This window comes from Crotalus tigris, unplaced genomic scaffold (genome assembly GCF_016545835.1).
Source record: "Crotalus tigris isolate CLP2741 ecotype Arizona unplaced genomic scaffold, ASM1654583v1 scf7180000021163.878790, whole genome shotgun sequence".
NCBI lineage: Eukaryota > Metazoa > Chordata > Lepidosauria > Squamata > Viperidae > Crotalus > Crotalus tigris.
Window position 1 is genome coordinate 180,878 of NW_024098375.1, and position 18,336 is coordinate 199,213.

General features: G+C 39.5%; 1 protein-coding gene across 1 annotated transcript; it reads right to left on the minus strand.

The window, feature by feature from the left end:
- Window positions 1–863: 863 nt before the first annotated feature.
- Window positions 864–18,225, minus strand: LOC120320106 (pancreatic alpha-amylase-like). Its single transcript, XM_039369560.1, has 10 exons — window positions 18,008–18,225; window positions 15,801–15,947; window positions 13,915–14,112; window positions 5,776–6,006; window positions 4,617–4,750; window positions 4,403–4,525; window positions 3,905–4,004; window positions 2,257–2,378; window positions 1,965–2,090; window positions 864–1,287 (listed from the first exon to the last, which is right to left on the minus strand). Exons 1-10 carry the CDS (start codon window positions 18,173–18,175, stop codon window positions 1,098–1,100), a joined length of 1,539 nt encoding a protein of 512 aa, XP_039225494.1. The 5' UTR covers window positions 18,176–18,225; the 3' UTR covers window positions 864–1,097.
- Between the last annotated feature and the right edge of the window lie 111 nt (window positions 18,226–18,336).

Genomic DNA, 18,336 nt, shown 5'->3' on the forward strand with positions numbered 1-18,336 from the left:
AGTAAAATAATTACAGAAATACATATGTCTCGGAATGGCAAATACTTTTCACATCCTGTTACATTTGGCATTGCGCCAACTGCAGACTTTTGAGCTTGGTTGCTTAAGGAGGGTTCATCCTCTTTTATTATCCAATCCCACTTTGTTCCTATTTTTGTTTCTGGAAAATGCCTTGCTAGAATTGACCTTCTTCAACATCTAGCTACCTCCCATGCTCTCCATCAGTTAAATATAGGAAGAATTGCAATTCAATGCAAATCTCACTTACAGCTTAAGCTACAGCTTAAGCTACCTCTCTCTATGCAAAGCTGGTGGGAAACTGTAATGGCATGTGCGAATGATCTTGCAAGACGAAAGAGGTGGAGAGAGGAAGGGAGAGGGAGAGGGAGGGAGGGAGGGGGGGAGAGGGAGAGGGAGGGAGGGAGGGGGGGAGAGGGAGAGACCGAGACCCAGACTGGCCAACTGGCATGTAAAAGGTAGCATTCTAGCAGTCTATCTTTCTCCTGCCATGCAACTCCTTTTGTTGTGAGGACAAAATATCGGAGTAAGTTGATTGAACTGGGAAAAAATGAATCTAGGCCAAGGATAAATCCATGCACCGTTGTTATCCATGCAGACGATTGTCTGAAACCACTTCTGTACAGTGGTTATTCTGTGATGAGTTAGTATGTATAGCAGGATCCTCAACCCCTTGTCCCAGGTGCTTGTGGGAAACCATCCTCTCTCCCACCCTACTGCTGCCACTGCAGCTGCTGATCCACGAAGCTAGAAAGATTGGGACTGCTGATATGGAAAGAGAGACCCCACAGTGCAGAGGTCAGAGCTAGCTACTGTGGGATGAAGAACAACGTGTTGACAAGACAGTAAATGTGACTATTTTATACATTATTATGCTCTCTCCCAGAATTGGCCATCTGAAGTTATCTGAAATAAGGACAGCAGGCTAAATGTAATAAAAGCCCAGAGACAAAACAAAGAGCAAAGACCTTCTCTCAGTAAAGCAAATGGAAAAACTATTGGAAGACAAAAACACTTTTAGAGGGGTCCAAAATTATTTTGGAAAACAAAATTGCTAAAATAAGTTTCTCTTGCTGAGATTATAATTTAGCTTTGATGTGAATGGCAACAAATGGATCCTCAGCAAAATGGCTAATGTTAAAATTAGCAGTGCCATCTCCATGGACCTGGATTTTAATTCCGGTACAGTTATTACCCTCCTTCTGTCCAGATATAATATCACAGTAAATTCCTTCAGGAAGGCCGGTCTGCAAAGTGGCAATCAGGTTCCTATTAATAAAGAAAAGTTTTCAAATTAGGTAAACACAGTGGTTTTTATATCATACACTTTTTATTCCCTAGATTTAATTGTGTTGCTTTGAGACTATATTCTGTAATACAGTGCCAAACATTTATGTCCAATTTCCCAGTCCCAAATCAAAGTGTTGGCTTTTAGCTTTTAAAGTCCCAAAGTATGTCAGGCTTTTCTGACAGGCTTTTTTTGACGATATCTAAAATCCTTCCTATAGATATGTATTTCATCTTTTCATGTAAAATAGGTTTAAGAATGTTTTGAGCTGAAATGATAAGAATGGAGGCCCAATTGCATTGCAAAATAGTTTGTACACTTCTGTCGCTATCGGTTTGTGAGTTGTGTGCAGCCATATTCTTATTTCACTTTGCACTGGTCAAAGTGCAAAGCCAAAGATCAGCCAAAAGCTGGCCAAAGTTGTTAAAGGTCTACAGCATACTAATTGATTAATTAATCATCATTTTAAATAAATAAACAAAGTGAAATAAACACTTTCCTGAGAGTATCTGAATCTGACTGTTTGTTTGAGACACATAAGAGTTTATGGAGTCTGTAGTCGCAGAACTGAAAGGCATTTGGTTGGGAGATGCTGCAGTGTACTCCCAAGTTCCAGCAAGATGTCTGCTTCCTTTAAGTAAAATCTCTGTTTACTTACCAGTCATCATTATTGAAGACAATAAATCCTTGGTTGCCACGACCGAATGCCACTTGATTGCTATTATTGTCCCACCAATTGATGAATGGCTGCCCATCCACAACATTGCGGAAAATAACCATATTCCTTGGAAAAGAGAAGGGAAAATAGTTGGTTCAAAATCTTGACTTGCATTAGCTTTTTCCCAGCCACATGTTCTGATTGGAAATAATGGGAACTGATCTGCAAGATGACAGGCTCCGGGGAGCATGCATATCTTGCTGTTGGAATAGGAATTGTGAAATGTTCTTACCTTATTTGACGCCATCGATGTTCACAGATCCAGCCATTGCCACAGGTTGTATCTGGATTAATTGTTACAGGCTTAACTGACCCATCTTCATAACTTGGAGGACCAACCCAGTCATTAATATCCTGGTTGTTAAAAACAAATTGGAGATGAAAAGAAAATATAAAAAATAAATAAATAAAAGAAGAGAGATTAAAATATATAAACTAGACTAGGCTGCCTGACGATCATAAATTCATTTTTTTTCTTTGATGCCAAAAGTCCATAAAGGCTTTCCAATCAGCAATAAATGTCGATCTTGTCTTTTCTCTAATCAAATGTCAGTTTGGCCATCTCAGTAAATTCTATCACGTGCATCAACCATTCCTGTGTTTGTTTGCTTGTTTGTTTTACTAAGTTTATTTGCTGCACTTCTCCCAAATCTTTCTACCTTTGTGCGTACAGTAATTTCACTGCGGCAATCAGATACAAAAACAAAATCCCATCACTTTTTTCCAACTATTTATCTCTCAGTCCCAAGAGGAAGACTTATATCGGCAAATCACTTAGTCATGTAAGAGAATCAGAATTTATCTTCTAGATCAACACCCTACTCAAGCAAGAAACTATTTGTCTGAAATGGTATAGGGCAGGGGTAGGCAACCTTGGCTCTTTTATGACTTGTGGACTTCAACTCCCAGAATTTCTGAGCCAGCCATGCTGAGGGGAAAGTGAGAAGTTTCCATGCTGAGCCATGCTGGCTCAGGAATTCTAGGAGTTGAAGTCCACGAGTCATAAAAGAGCCAAGGTTGCCTACCCCTGGTATAGGGTATTCTGCTTGAGCAGGGGGTTGGACTGGAAGACCTTCAAGGTCCTTTCCAACTTTGTTATTCTGTTTTCTTCTGTTGAGTAGCTCTTGTCCAGCCATTTACTGAGTTCAGATATGATTCAGCTTCTGCACAGCCCTTAGAGCTGTAGACTAGGTACCAACTAAGCATGCTTTCATTTATTTATGCCTCCTAACATTCCATGGTAACTTCAGCTATAGGCTTCATGTAGGGATGGCAACCTTTCTCAGCTATGTTCTGCTTCTTGATCACTTTAATAATCACAGCAGCTGATTTCAAACTGGCAGGATTGAAATTTGGGGATCTTCTGAAGTTTGGGTTGGGTTGGTTAACAAAAAAAAAAAAAATTTCTAAAGCTTTGAAGAGAGGATAGTTCGTTCTTCAAATCCATCTAAAATGCTCACGTCCCTAAAAGGGGATTCAAAATGTCCTGCCTGGCAATTCTACAGGCTTTTGGGAATCATAAACAGTATGTTAGGAATGTCTGTGTCTGGTATAAATATTGAACAGTAAAGGATATAAGATGTGGACTAAAGCAAAACTCCCTCCCATGTTACTTTCAGGTACTGATAAAGAATGAATCTTTTAATCTACTGAGTCAATCCAGAAAACTAACACAGACAATATTATGAAAAAACTGTCAAGAATGAAGAGGAATCAGTCTGGGCACATCATTTTCCTAATAAAAATCACCCATCAGGGCACCCAAGATACCCTCTTTCTTGTGGAGAGGTGAGGTGCAACTACTTTATGCTGAATACATAATTAATAGATGCCATGCATTTCCCCAAGCTGTTTGTTAAGTTTACAAAACAGACACTGACCTTTCCATTTTCAAAATGTCTTGGCCAGCTGAAACTTGACATGACCCTTGTAAAGCCATATGGATGCGCAAGCATGAAGCCAACTCCCATTTTATAGAGCCTAAATATGGAACAAAAAAGCAGAGAAACTCAAATTTGTATTTCTCTAGCCAGAGGAGGGTTCAGTCATGCCTTCTGGACCCAATGATTTTGGTGTCTGAAATCAAAAGAAAAAGATACCTAACTTCATTCCATACACACAGAAGCAACTGGATTGACAGTTAAATCTTTGTTTGGCACAGGTATTTTAATGGGACTTGAGAGCTAGCTGGCTAGTTTAAGGGATGAATAGGCTGCATGGTATACACAATTCTGCCTACCAAAACAGAGAAAGAACTACAAAACTCAGTAAAAACAATTCTGAGGAATTGTTGCTACCAACCCAAATCCTCCTACTTGAGGCAGTTGCCTCAGTTAGTCTAAAAAACATCTGGCACAGACTTCAGCAGTGCTTCTCACCTGGAATCCCAGAAGGTCAAAATAGCAGCTCCACCAGCTCCATGCCCTCTCTGGTTATCATGATTGTCTACAAAGACAACAGCTTTATCAGAAGGCATAAAACTCCAGCCTTCACCCCAGTTCCTAAAAAGAAGACAGCAAGAGTCAGATTAACTGAATACAGTATGTCAATGTGTTAGGAATCTTTTTTAAAAAGGGGAAAAAGCAAAATTACTTCAAATAAGTCATCTTTTCTCCATGCCACTTGCGAATGACTGTCCCTAGTTTGGCACCATATTTGAACTCAGTTACTCGACCGTTTCCAAAGTACTCACTGGATGTAATGGGCTCCCCACCTAGATCAATCACCTGGTAGAAATCAAAAGAAAAGTTATTGTGGCATAAAACTTTAAATGGATATCTATATCTATGTATACATACATATACATATATCTTTAAATGGATATCTATCTATCTATCTATCTACACACACACACACACACACACACACACGTGTGTGTATATGTATGTGTGTGTGTGTATATATATATATATATATATATATATATATATATATATATATATATATATATATATATATATATATAATGTATTTGAAAGCAGGAGTCATCTCCTGATAAAATAAAGCAATGGAGACATCCAATATGCAGTCTGTGTTGAACAAGATCCTCCTTCTCACTATGCTAAATACATTTTGCTTGTCTGTAGTTTAGCTTGTTGTAAGAATGCTGTCAATGAGGTTTCTAAACCAGGATTTAATATGAACCTAACCAACTTAGTGAACGCAGGCATAATAATTCAGCTCCAGCTTTGCCTGCAGGCTAATCGCATAGGATTGCCTGGTTCACACATAAAGGCATGACTTGATGTTAACTTTCAAGAAATACAAAATCACTTCATATCACTTGCTTTTCAGTGGAGCCAGTTCACATATGTAATTAGAAACCATCAAATAAATTTATGGATATATTGGCCAGAATAGCTTAGCAGAAATATGTTTAGTGCAAAAAAATTAAGAAGTTACAAGGTTTTTATCTACAGCAAGCTAAGAAACTCTTCTCTTTTTTTAAAAAAAAAAGGTCCCTCCAAACACTAAGCTATCAGTGTTACGTTTATGACATAAATTAAAGTTGAGATATATTCCACACCAGCACTGTAATTATGAACTTTTAATCTATTGTTTTTAAATTATTTTCATTGGGTGGTTTATTATAACAAATAAGATTATGTTCTCAAGTTGTTCTACTACTTTCAACTATGGCTTTTATCTGGAGCTGGAGGCCTAGGAAAATGTTCAACTTTGCCATTTTCCCAATCTCTGTTATGTATTTGATATTGATCCTCGGTATAAAATAGATATGTAGGCAGTTTACCTCTTGGAAGATGAATGGCCTTGTCCCTTCAGCAAACCACTTCGCGTTGAGATTTTTTAGTTTGTCTAAAAAGGCTTTCATATCCCCAGGCCACATGTGCTTGGAAGCATCGATGCGAAATCCTGCTACACCAATGTCAATTAGTTGATTCATATATTCTGCAACTTTGGAACGCACGTAGTCCTTCTCTAGTGCAAGATCAAGAAGACTAACAAGGCGACAGTCCCGAACCTGTTCAGAAAGTCCATTTAAAGAAATCAACATATCCAACACACCTTTCCCAACATAAACAGACTCTAAAGTCTCCAACGTTGTTCTTGAACTCTGGCAACCACAGAAGAGTTCAGTTTGTATCCTGCTTTTATTGTTTCTACAAGGCGACAAACATATCTAACACACCTTCCTGTTATATTTCCCACAACAACAACCCAGTGAGGTGAGTTGGGCTGAGAGAGAGGGACTGGCCCAAGGTCACCCAGCTGGTTTTCATGGTTAAGGTGGGACTAGAATGCATGGTTTTTAGAACTCAGAGCCGCCCAAGAGTTACCTTGAGGTAAGATGGGTGGCTTATAAATTTTTATAAATAAATAAAATAAATAAAACTCAAGTTGAGGGGTCAACTTCTAGGATGGATTGCAGAGGGTAAAAATCAGAATACAGCAGATTGTCATTTAAATATAATCTTATGTTAAGATTCCCAGCTATGGCACAAGCTGAGCCCCAAACTTTAAAAGACCAATCTACAGGCCAAGAAGAAGCTTATATGCAACAGTGTACACAATTTGAGATGGAAGAATTCACTGATCAATTGAACTTTGGAAAAATTCTGGACCCAAAATCCCAGATTGAGACCTTAAATAACTACTCTATAAATCAACTATCTACTACAGAGGAGGATATTTCACAAGTCTATATACAAATGGAGAAGATCAAAAAATGACTATAAGTGAAGTTCTCCCATTGCCAAAATTAACAGGAATTGACAGCCAGACGCGATCGATTGAAAGTTTTGACAATCTGGATAAGCAAGCTGAATTTATAATATGGAATAAAATGGATTATACTGTGTATATGATACTGGAAGAAGGGGAAGAGAACTTTGATCAGATTGATTTGTTGATAAACATTAGTACTCAAATACTGAGATTTGATGACATAGAAGCGACAGTACGGAAACCAGCTTGGTATAGAAAAAAAGCCAGAGTTAGATTTAAAAATGTGATTTAAAATTTTAATTATTGGGTCAAAAAGGCTTTAGAAATTTGGACTGATTGGACAATCTAATCAAGTAAATGAAATCAGTAAGATAATAATTGGTGTAATAATATGTCTGTCTTAGACACGACATTTAATTTGATTGAGAGTTAAATTTTACTTAACACGTCGAAATGATTATTTTTTTTGTTTTTTTTTTACTTTGTTTATATAGAAAACTATTTTGTAATAGCAGAAGAATTAGAGAGATCTACGATAAGAGAAGAAAGGGTATTAATTAATGATATATCAAATTCAGAGATGGAATATATGTGAAAATATTAGAAAATTATTCTTGGAATATTATGTGTTTAGAAGGGATATCCAAAATTTTATTAATATGTTTGTTTAAGATCAATTGGAATATTTTAATTGAAATTAGTGGAGCTTAAAAGCAGGAGTGATTTATGTAGATGGAATAGTAGGGATGATTATGTGGATTGATTGAATTTTAAGAAGAAATTGTTGTTGTTGTTGTTAATTGCGAAGTCGTGTCCGACCCATCGCGACCCCATGGACAACGTTCCTCCAGGTCTTCCTGTCCTCTACCATCTTCTGGAGTCCACTTAAGTTCATACCTACTGCTTCAGTGACTCCATCCAGCCATCTCATTCTCTGTCATCCCCTTCTTCTATTGTCCTCAATCTTTCCCAGCATTAGGCCCTTCTCCAGTGAGTACTTCCTTCTCATTAGGTGGCCAAATAGATTAAACTAAATTTGTTATATTATGTGAGGAAATGGGGGGGGGGATTTTTTTAAAGGTATTAATTTTAGTTATATATATATATATATATATATGACTTGTTTTGTTACGATTGATTACCCTTTCACCACGGTGTTTTCCTGAGCACTTTGATGTTAAAATTAAAAAAACCAATAAAATGTATATTAAAAAAAAAAAGATCCCCAGCTATGGCAATGTGACAGAACGAAGGAATATTAATGCAGATTTGTTTTTGACCAGATTTCTACAATTTAAAGGTGACGAATGTTAGGGGGTATATACACATTTATAAGGATGACATTCTTACGGATGACTGCTAAAGGGATCTAGAGGCGTGAACTCAGTGTTAAGACTAAATTCACATTCAGATTTGTTTATTACAAACCCAAGGCCGGATACAAAGAAGATATTGGATAGCAAAAAGTATTACATCCTTCTCTATATATGTATATGGGCATAAGAGAAAAACAGTAAGTAGGGTCTAAAAATAATTAAGAACATTGTTTCTAAAATAAATCCACATAAAATGAGAAGTTCCAATTCTAAATAATGGTATTACGACTGACAGATATGAATTCTCAAGTCTACATAGAATCTCTCTCATCCTGTTTCATGGTCTGCCAGAAGTGACAAAGGTCTATTCTACAGCCTTCAGGATACAGATACTGCTAGCTGCCAGGCTTCTGAAATTAAAGAATATCAAACTGGGTAATAGGAGTCAGGAAGGCAGGATTCCTTGTTCTGACTTCATACCCAGCAATATTCCAGGAGAGCAGTGACAATTATTCAGGCATTCATATGAGCCAATGGAGACTTCATGATGTTCCTCAAACAACAAAAGGCTATTTATATTGGCATCCTGCACATGAGGAGATCCCAGCTGGCAGGTCTCCACAGAAGAGGTCTAACCTGGCCCTCAGGGACAGTTCATCAGGCCTGCAGTTCTTCAAATCAGCCCCATCCCCCAAACCTTGGTCAGTCTGGGTAGAAGTTGATTATGCTAGCTCTGCCTCATCCATCATTAATCCCTTTCATTTCAAGATGTCCTATGGAGAAGGTTTAAGAGTGCTTCCCGGCAAGCCCACAAAAGTGGAACAGAGTGAAATTACCAGAAGTTCTGATACCTAAGGTACATACTGTATTCTTAAAACTTTATACATTTTTTTTAAAAAAAAATCGTAACATATTAAAATGGTGTTTATTCTCAGAGGAGCAATCGCAACTGAGCTCTTGACAGTTCTCCCAAAATGGATTCACCTTGCATGGTTGATTTTTTTCGTTGGGGGGTGTGTGGAAAAGTGAGGACAGTTTTTATTTTCCCAACCCTTTTTTTAATGTCTCCAGTTTTCAATAATGTGTTTCCAGTTCATTACCTGTTACTTATCTGTGGTTGGTCTGACCACAGTTCTTTTGCGATCAGTATGAAGTATTATTATTATATTTGATGTATTTCGCGGTTTTTTAATGTTTATTTTGGGAATAGTCCAGAGAGATTGTTGGGCAATGCAAAAACTTGTTTATTGCAATCAATCAATAAAACTGACTTTGAAAATTCACTCACTGTAGGCAGGTAATTCCTCTGTGCCCAGCATAAAATATAATGCAGGGATATAGCACAGTGTCCTCTCATTAACAACACATGATTTAAAAAAGGATCATGTGGTGACTCAGCAGGTAGCCTTCTCTATGGGTAGAATTATCATGCACTCACCAGAGTCTTAATGTTTTAATGATTTCATTTTATAGAATACACTAATACATGGCAACATACAGCTCCAGAACTGCTGAAGCAGAAAGTATTGAACTAACTTAACCAAAGTTTATATTGTGTAGCAATAACACTTAGACCTATATACCGCTTCACAGTGCTTTACAGCCCTTTCTAAGCAATTTACAGAGTCAGCTTATTGCCCCCAACAATCTGGCTCCTCATTTTACCCACTTGAGAAGTATGGAAGGCTGAGTCAACCTTGAGCCGGAGGGAATCGAACTGCTGGCAGTCGGCAGAATTAGCCGGGAATACTGCATTCTAACCACTGCGCCACCACGGCACTTTCTACCACATGTATAGATCACACCAAGCCATAGTGTACATAGTGTACACCAAGCCATGTGTATGTGTGTGTATATATATATATATATATATATATATATATATATATATAGGTCTTTGGTTGTTCGGGTTTTCTCCCGCGTAAAATTGGAAGTGTCTTGGCAACGTTTCGACGAAGTCACATTCGTCATCTTCAGGCTGGTGTTTTTAGCTTCTTGCTTTGAGCAGCAATGTGTGGTTTTAGCTGTTTCTTCCTTTTAACTGCCAGTGAGGGTATGAACTGATTGGATGGGAGCTTGGCTGTGTTCTGATTGGGTGGAGGTGTGTTCTGAATGGTTAGGGGCTTGGCTGTGCTCTGATTGGCTGGGGGAGTGTTCTGTTTGGTTGTGCTCAGGTTAGTCTGAGTTGCAGAGGGGTTTAAGATTTTGGGGTTAGGGAGTCGTTTGTCAATAAGGGCAGGTTTCCAAATGGCTGGTAGGCGGGAGGTATCATCTCGCTTGTTCATGCTGTGTGGGCGCCCTATATATATATATATATATATAGTGTGTGTAATGTTCTATGTAAGGCTTGGAATTGAAAAAAGATGTGGTCACAGAATGAGCAGGGGAAAAAAGATGTTTTGTCAGTTTTGGGAGGCCGTACTGGGAGGTTTAATGAGCAAGCTGGCAGAGACTTAAATAACTCATTTTGTCCCTTAAATTCCCCTTAAAATGGGTAAAAATAATAGTCTAGGATTGGTGATTAAAACCTTGTAAGGCTTAAGGCATATATTTTGTAAACTCTGCTCAACATTACCAACACAGGTACAAAATGTCTGCCTTTTCCACTTTGGCAAGACTCTTAATGTGGCACAGGGACCACATGCAATCCACAGGTTGCTGATCTCCTATTTCATCAAGGAAAGACCCAATCTAGCTAAGGCTTAAGCGCACATTTAATCATCTTTACCACAGCAAAGAAAACTTAAGAAAATTTTGCTTATGCATTAACCACAAGTTAGGATTGCTTCTAAATAATAAACTGTGGTCAGTATTTACTATTTTAAGTCAGTTACATGGCTCAAACTGTCATTCACGTTAACCATATCTTGTCAGTTTGGATGACAGAAGAAGTTATGGCTAAGCGAAAAATGAAAGCAAAATGATCAGTTATATTTTGGCAGTCCTCCTGAAAAGGACACATCCAAGCCCAGGGTCCACTGAGGATCTGACCCATTAGCCACAACTCTTAGATGGAAGGGCCCTGAGACCCAGAAATGCTTGTGTCTCTATACAGCTCACAGATTTATAGGTCACAGCCTACATGTAAGATTCTGCCTCAGAAATCCTAATTGGTTTTTTGTCAGTTTTATTCTTCTGCTCAGAGTACATATAATTCTAGTAAACCACACATACACACCCACACACATGCACACACACATAAATTTTACTTCTATCTACTTTCATGTGCTCAATATCATATTTACACTAGGGCTTAATTCTGTGAACTGCTGAGCTGATTTGGTCTAGTGGTTAAGGCACCAGGCTAGAAAGCAGCAGATCATGAGTTCAAGTCCTGCCTTAGTCATGAAAGCTGGCTGGGTGACTTTGAGCCAGTCATTCTATCTGGCTCACCTCTCAGGGTTGTTATTGTGAGGAAAATAGGAGGAGGAAGATTTTTTGGATATGTTTGCTGCCTTGAGCTATTTGTAAAAACAATAATGGCAGGATACAAATGAATTAATAAATAATCAATAAATACAATTTAAAATAATAAACTCATGAAAGATCAGCATACTGTTCTAGGGCAGGGGTGTCAAACTCAATTTCATTGAGGGCGCATCAGCAATATGGTTGCCCTCAAAGGGCCAGAGGGGCATGGCCGCCTCGATGTGGCTGGCTCAATGCCACTCACTTGGTGCGGCTGGCTCGCTCTGGTCAGGTGGGTGGGGTGGCTGGGTGGGCATGGCTGGATAGGTATAGCCGGGCCAGCTCCACTGACTTGGGACGGATGTGTCGGCACAGAACAAGTTGCACTGGCTAATTCAAAATAGGGACAACTCAGTGCCCCACAAGATCCTTGCCTTCCCAAATTGCCAGCAGCCAAGCGCGTGCATGCACGCATGCACACACGCACACACACACACCGCGTTCCACGTTTGGGGACTTTTATCCACAGAGGAAGGAGAGGTCCTTTCCCCCAAGCCCAGGCATGATCGGCAGTTTGCCAGCTCAGATGTGGATAAAAGTCCCCAAGCTTGGAATGGTGTGTGCGTGTATGCATGAGCGCAGCATGCCAAAGTTCTTGGTTGAATTACAAAGATCTCTGGAAAGGAGGAGGGGTGGCAGAGAGCTGTGTGAGGGAAAGCTGCCCCAACAAGCCAGTATCCTTCTCAAAAGGATTCTCTTTCGAAAAGGGCCAGCTTCCCTCATGCAGGACCAGGGAGCGCTGCTCCCCTGCCTCCTCTTCTTGTTCTCCAGAGATCTGTCAAGGCAGAAGCTGGACTCCATGCTTCCACACGCAGCAGTCGCCCTCCGCCTTGTTTTGCCGGGATGGGCACCGGACAGGGAAACACCAATTGTCGGATGTCTGGCATTGGGAGAAGAACGTTTCCTTTGGCATGCTGTGCACACGTATGCACTCACACACCATTCCAAGTTTGGAGACTTTTATCCACATTTGAGATGACAAGCTGCCAGTTATGTCTGGGCATAGGGAGAAGGACCTTTCCTTCCTCTGTGGATAAAAGTCCCTAAACATGTAATGTGGTGTGTGTGTGTGTGTGTGTGCGCGCGCGCGTGCGTGCATGTGTGCTTGGCTGCCGGCAGTTTGGGGAGGTGGAGCTTGTCAGCTGTCCCCACATCGAGTTAGCCAGCGTGACTTGTTCTGTACCAACCCAGCCATCCCAAGTCAGTAGGGCTGGGCCGGCTGCACCCACCCAGCCACGCCTACTCAGCCACGCCCTCCTGGCCACTGTGAGTCATCATAGACCCATGGCCACCTGCCCCTGAGTTTACCACTACCGCACAGCTCCATGTCATGGTTCCGACTAACGAAAACACTTCAAAGAACTTCCAGGCATTGTTTATCCTAAAAAGTCTTTAATCGTGAAACAAAGTGTTGGCATAGCATGGTGGATGCCAAGATCTGAATTCCCCTCCCCTGAACACATAATATTCAAGCATAATTCCCTCCTCTAATTTGCAGTCATGAATCACGTTCTCCAATCAGTTTGAAGGGCAAAGTTTCTCTTCTGTAGCCTGAGGTTTCTTATCTTAACTAATCCCCACACACATTCTTTCTCCTCCCTTCCTAGCATCATCTAATTTAACTCTAAAAGTACCCCACAGCTTATACAGAGAGTTGCTGCCTTTTCATGTTTTGTCAAAGCAAGAACATCCAATGTTAGCAGCGTTGACACTCCACATAATCAGAGAGGATCCCGCTGCCCGCCCTCTGCTAGCACTGCTACCACTGACAAGATACCCAAAGAAGCAAGGAAGTAACTATCCAATCACTTTTTCCTACTAGTCTGCTTGCAGGCCAGATCTAAACACATCACCGATCTGGCCTGCAGGCTTTGAGTTTGACATATGTGTTCTAGGATGTTTACATTCTATCTACAAGTGTCAGAAACCTGGCTTAAGAATGAGGCTGTCCATATGCAGTCTCACTGGGCATGACTGTTTCAACCAAAAACAGAATTTACATATATACAGGGAGTCCTTGACTTACAACAGTTCATTTAGCGACCATTCGAAGTTACAACGGCATTGAAAAAAGTGACTTAGGACTTTTTTCACACTTATCACTGTTACAGCATCCCCATGGTTACGTGATCAAAATTCAGGCGCTTGGCAACTGACTCATATTTATGACGGCTGCACTGCCCCAGAGTCATGTGATCCCTTTTGCGACTTTCTGACAAGCAAACCCAATGGGGAAGCCAGATTCACTTAACAACCGTGTTGCTAAGTTAACAACTGCAGTGATTCACTTAACAACTGTGTCAAGAAAACCCATAACATGGGGAAAACTCTGTTAACAAATGTCTCACTTAGCAACAGAAATTTTGGGCTCAGTTGTGGGTGTAAGTCGAGGACCACATGTAATGAATTCAGAAAAGTACCTGGTTTGCATCACCATAATTTTCTATCTCTCCACTGGCTGTGCTGCATTTCCCGTCATTGAAATCCCATCCAGAGTATGGTACAGCAGGAAAATCTCTCTTGTTTGAATCAAAGTAGCTTCCACATGTAGAATCGTGGCCAGATCCAGCAGCAGCTCCACACATATGGTTGACAACGGCATCCACATAAATGTATACCTGAGCAGAAAATTGTCAATCAGGTTACAGCAGGGCCCTCCTCTATGGGCATGGAAGGGAAGTGAGACCATCATACATATTAAATAATCCATGCCTGTCTCACAGTGATGTCATGATGACATCCCCCTATGACATCATAATACTGTTCTGTGGCAATGCCATATGAACATAGCATTCATCTTTTTTTCTTTAATCACGGACAAGACAGATATGTTGTGGTTTGTGAAAAAAAACATTAATTTCTAGCCCACTGGAATCAGAAGTGCAGCTTTACAAAACTAGACAAAAATTCCCTCCTAAACTACAGATGACGAAATCTCCAAATCGATACTTGCATTCACAATCTGGCCTTAATTGGAAAATCATTTTCTCAAGGCAGTCTGGAAACCACAATAGGGGCACATTAATAGCTAATAGATTGTAAAGAGGACTAAGTGAGACGACACGTGTAAACGCTTGGAGGTGTTGCTACGCAGTTGCAAGGTATTATAACTGCATATCCCCCCACTCTCTTGCTAGCATAATTCAAGATGCTGCAACATTTGCAAATTGCTTGTATTCAACCTATCTTAGGAACACTTTCTCCCCTGGGCTTCTAATACTACCTTTGAAAGCTACCCAAAGCTGCTCTTTGGATGATACCATCTGTGCACCAGGCTCAGTTAAAGGCATAGAAATCACGTTCTTGGCCGGTGCCCCATTCCCAGGGATGAAATTCCTTCCTGCGCTGATTTGCCAAAGTATAGTTCTGAGCTTTGTGCGCTGGCAGCATCACAGCCAAAGGATATCAAATTAAAGACTTTGTGCTTGTGAGGGCGATCATCAGCCTGTCCCTCCAGAACCTATCTAGTCCTAATTTATATTTCACCTTTCTCTGTAGGGTAGACGTAAAAGAGTAGCAGTGAAACAATTTACAAGAACCCAGCAGATGGTTTCACAGTCAAAACGAAGTTTGCTTTCCCATGCTGTGCTTTTTGAATGCTCCTTGCTGATCCTTCCCCCTTTCCCAATTTAGAGATGGATGGTGGCTGGTCTGTGTTCCCAAAATAGCTCCCATTACTACACCTGTATTATTTAGACCCAGCTTGTGGGTCAGGCTCCTAGCTGACAAGGAATGATGCAAAACATAGTTCTCCCAATTCCCAACACTAGTAAGTCAACATGGACTGAAGTGTCTGGTATCAAATGTTAATTATGTCACATATAATTTTTGTGATTCCTTACATTTCCAGGCACTGAGAGTCAAATGAACTACACATCTTATCATTTTTGAAGGGTGAATGTTTCTATGTGTGCATATGAAATTGTAGAAGACTACATTGTATAGCAGTAGTAACTAAAATCCAGCAAGGAACTTTTGTCCTCATTTTGTTAATTCAAAGAAAAGATCACCTCAGGCAGTCTCTCAGCATTAGGGAGACTAGATTTTATTGCACTCAAAATTAGATATTCTGGAACGTGATTATTTGGAAGGAGCTAATCTTAAATTAGAGGACTTTACGATAATCAAGCCCATTGAATAAATTAATCCAATCAAAGTGATCCCATTTTGAACTGACTACAGGGAGATAGTCCCCCCCCCACTAGTTTGAGAGAATGCAAGAGATAATTTAAGAATACATATCACTGTTAGGGAAGTAGAGTTAACTTGAACCAAAGATCTTAAAACAGAATATGAGATCACTTACTCCAACATTGTTACATCTGTTCACCATGTCTTTAAATTCAGACTCACTTCCAGATCGTGTACACAGCTTGTAGCTGATGGGCTGGTATCTTTCCCACCATGGTCTCCATGGTGTTGTAATGATAAGGTTTTCATTTGGAGGAGAGATCTGTGAATTGAATAATATCATCCAACAACATCATAGAGCATTATTTCAGTAGCTCATTGGCTGGCTGAAAATCCTTTTTTACATAGTCCATGGAAAACAGGCAACATAGATACAACATAGGTACAACATATGGTAGAATCCTTATCTTAATTTAAAGCACTTGGGTTTCTTAAGGAATCCTTTAAAAAAAAGTTTGGAAAAGGGTGCACAAAGTCCAGTCTTTCCTTACTTTTTCCTCGTCAAGTTCATGGGTTTGCTTGAAATCAGAAACTTAAGAGTGACTAGAAATCCTATGAATTCTGTTTCAGTTAATCAAAAGCCTGTAAAACATCTTCTGGCTTCATAAGGTTATTCCTCGTGCAATCAGTTTTCCCACCTTTTCAAAATAAAATATTTATTAGAAGAAAACTGGGAGAACTAGTTTTGCAAGACTAATTCACTGCAGAAGTGAACTACACTCTGAAATTCACCTCTATTACTCTACAACAAGCACATATAATCCATTCGATGCTCAGAATATTATTTGATCATAACTGGGCAGTAGGCTTGCTTGCTCATCTGACAAAACATTGATTTCTACTGGGTGGCAATAAATTTTGAATATAAAGTGAGATTGACTGCCTTATTTTTCAATGCAAACGGCAACTTCTACTGGGTTAATAAAATAAACATGATGCATTGTACATGAAGTCTATTTTATGTCAGTTATAGCCATCTAGAAAAGTTGCCATGTCTTCATTATATATATATATTCTGAACAAAGTACTAGAGGAACATTCAGTGTATATAGTAGACCAGAACGCTAACGAATATATGCTAGACAGAATAATAAATTCGATATTACTCATTAAAATAAGTTGTTTGCTATACATTGGTTTGGGAAGTGTTTGCTATACATTGGTTTGGGAAGTGTAAATAAAATACTGGTCCAGCTTGTTATATTGCATGATGGATAATAATAATAAATCCCATTATTCTTCTATTTCTTCTGAATAATATAGGAACGTATTTACCATCAGATGGAAAGTATAACAATCAGCATCTGATGGAGTATTATCATTAGCAAAATGGTCATCAGTAAAAATTCCTTAGCTTTAATACTCTACAGTGCTTTCATTTCCACAATCCCCATTATACATGATGTAGCCATTAAAAATATATATAATAACATGGTTTTGTTTTCTTTCTGTTGTGCCAGAGTCCTTATGATTGATGAAGTACATAATTAAACAGCGGCTGAGGTGCTCAGATTGCCATATTGAAGATAAAAGTTGAATAAATCAGCAATCTGTTTGTCTGTTGATACAACAACTTTTCTACAAGTATCCAACTCACTACTTCATTTAACCAAGTTTCAGCAGCTAGTTGGAAGCTTGCAAACAAATTGCAAATTTTATGCCTAATAAATCCATTGGAACACTCACAAGTAGAGGTTAGCTTCAAACACTCAGCACAACAAAACATTAATTTATTCTACATCACAAATAGGCTGATGCAATAATTTCACTGCCGCGTCTTTACAAAAGGTTCGTTTTGGCCAGCAGTCCTTCCCAAACCAAGCTATTCTTTTGATATCCCAAAAATGCTCTCCCCCCCCCCCAAAGGCAACAGGACTTTGTTTTTTTCCTGGAGATGTTTCGCTGCTCATCCAAGAAGCTTCTTCAGCTCTGATGCCAGAGCTGAAGAAGCTTCTCGGATGGGAAGCGAAACATCTTCAAGAAAAACAAAAAACAAAATCCAGTTGCCTTTTGGAAAAAAGGCACTTTTGGGACAACCATGATCTGGATGACTGAGAATCTCCATAAACATTGCTCTTTAGATGTGCAAATTTCAACTCCCAGAATTCTCAGCAACTGCCAAACTGACTGGGAAATCCTGGAAGAGGAGTCAGCATGCTTTAGAGATGATTTAGCGATACCATGAAAAAAAAATTCCACAGACCTTCACTGTTGTTAATATTGTTGAATTTCAATTCCAATTGAATTCAATATTTTCTGGAAATTAGGGAAAGTGTGCCAAAGACATATTTTTCCCAGATGTTGCCACCAAAATCTGCCTACCTGAACACCACCGAATCCATTAGGTGCTAAGTAACGTTCACATTCAAGAGCAATATCATTCCAACGCCATTCAAAGAGGTGAACAATAGATGTCCTTCCAGGCAACGTATTTGGGTTATACTGAGCCCAACAAAGTTCCAGTCCGGCAAGGAGAATTAAAATCCACATACTGCCTTGGGTAATGGCTCTTTCTGTGCTCCAAATTGCAGTTTTCAGTACTGTATTTATATTTCTGGTACAGTTCAAAGTACACATCAGTCATGAGACTTTCAACACAATTGGCTACATTTAGCAAATTTCCATTCATCAAAGGTCACAGTTTAAACAAG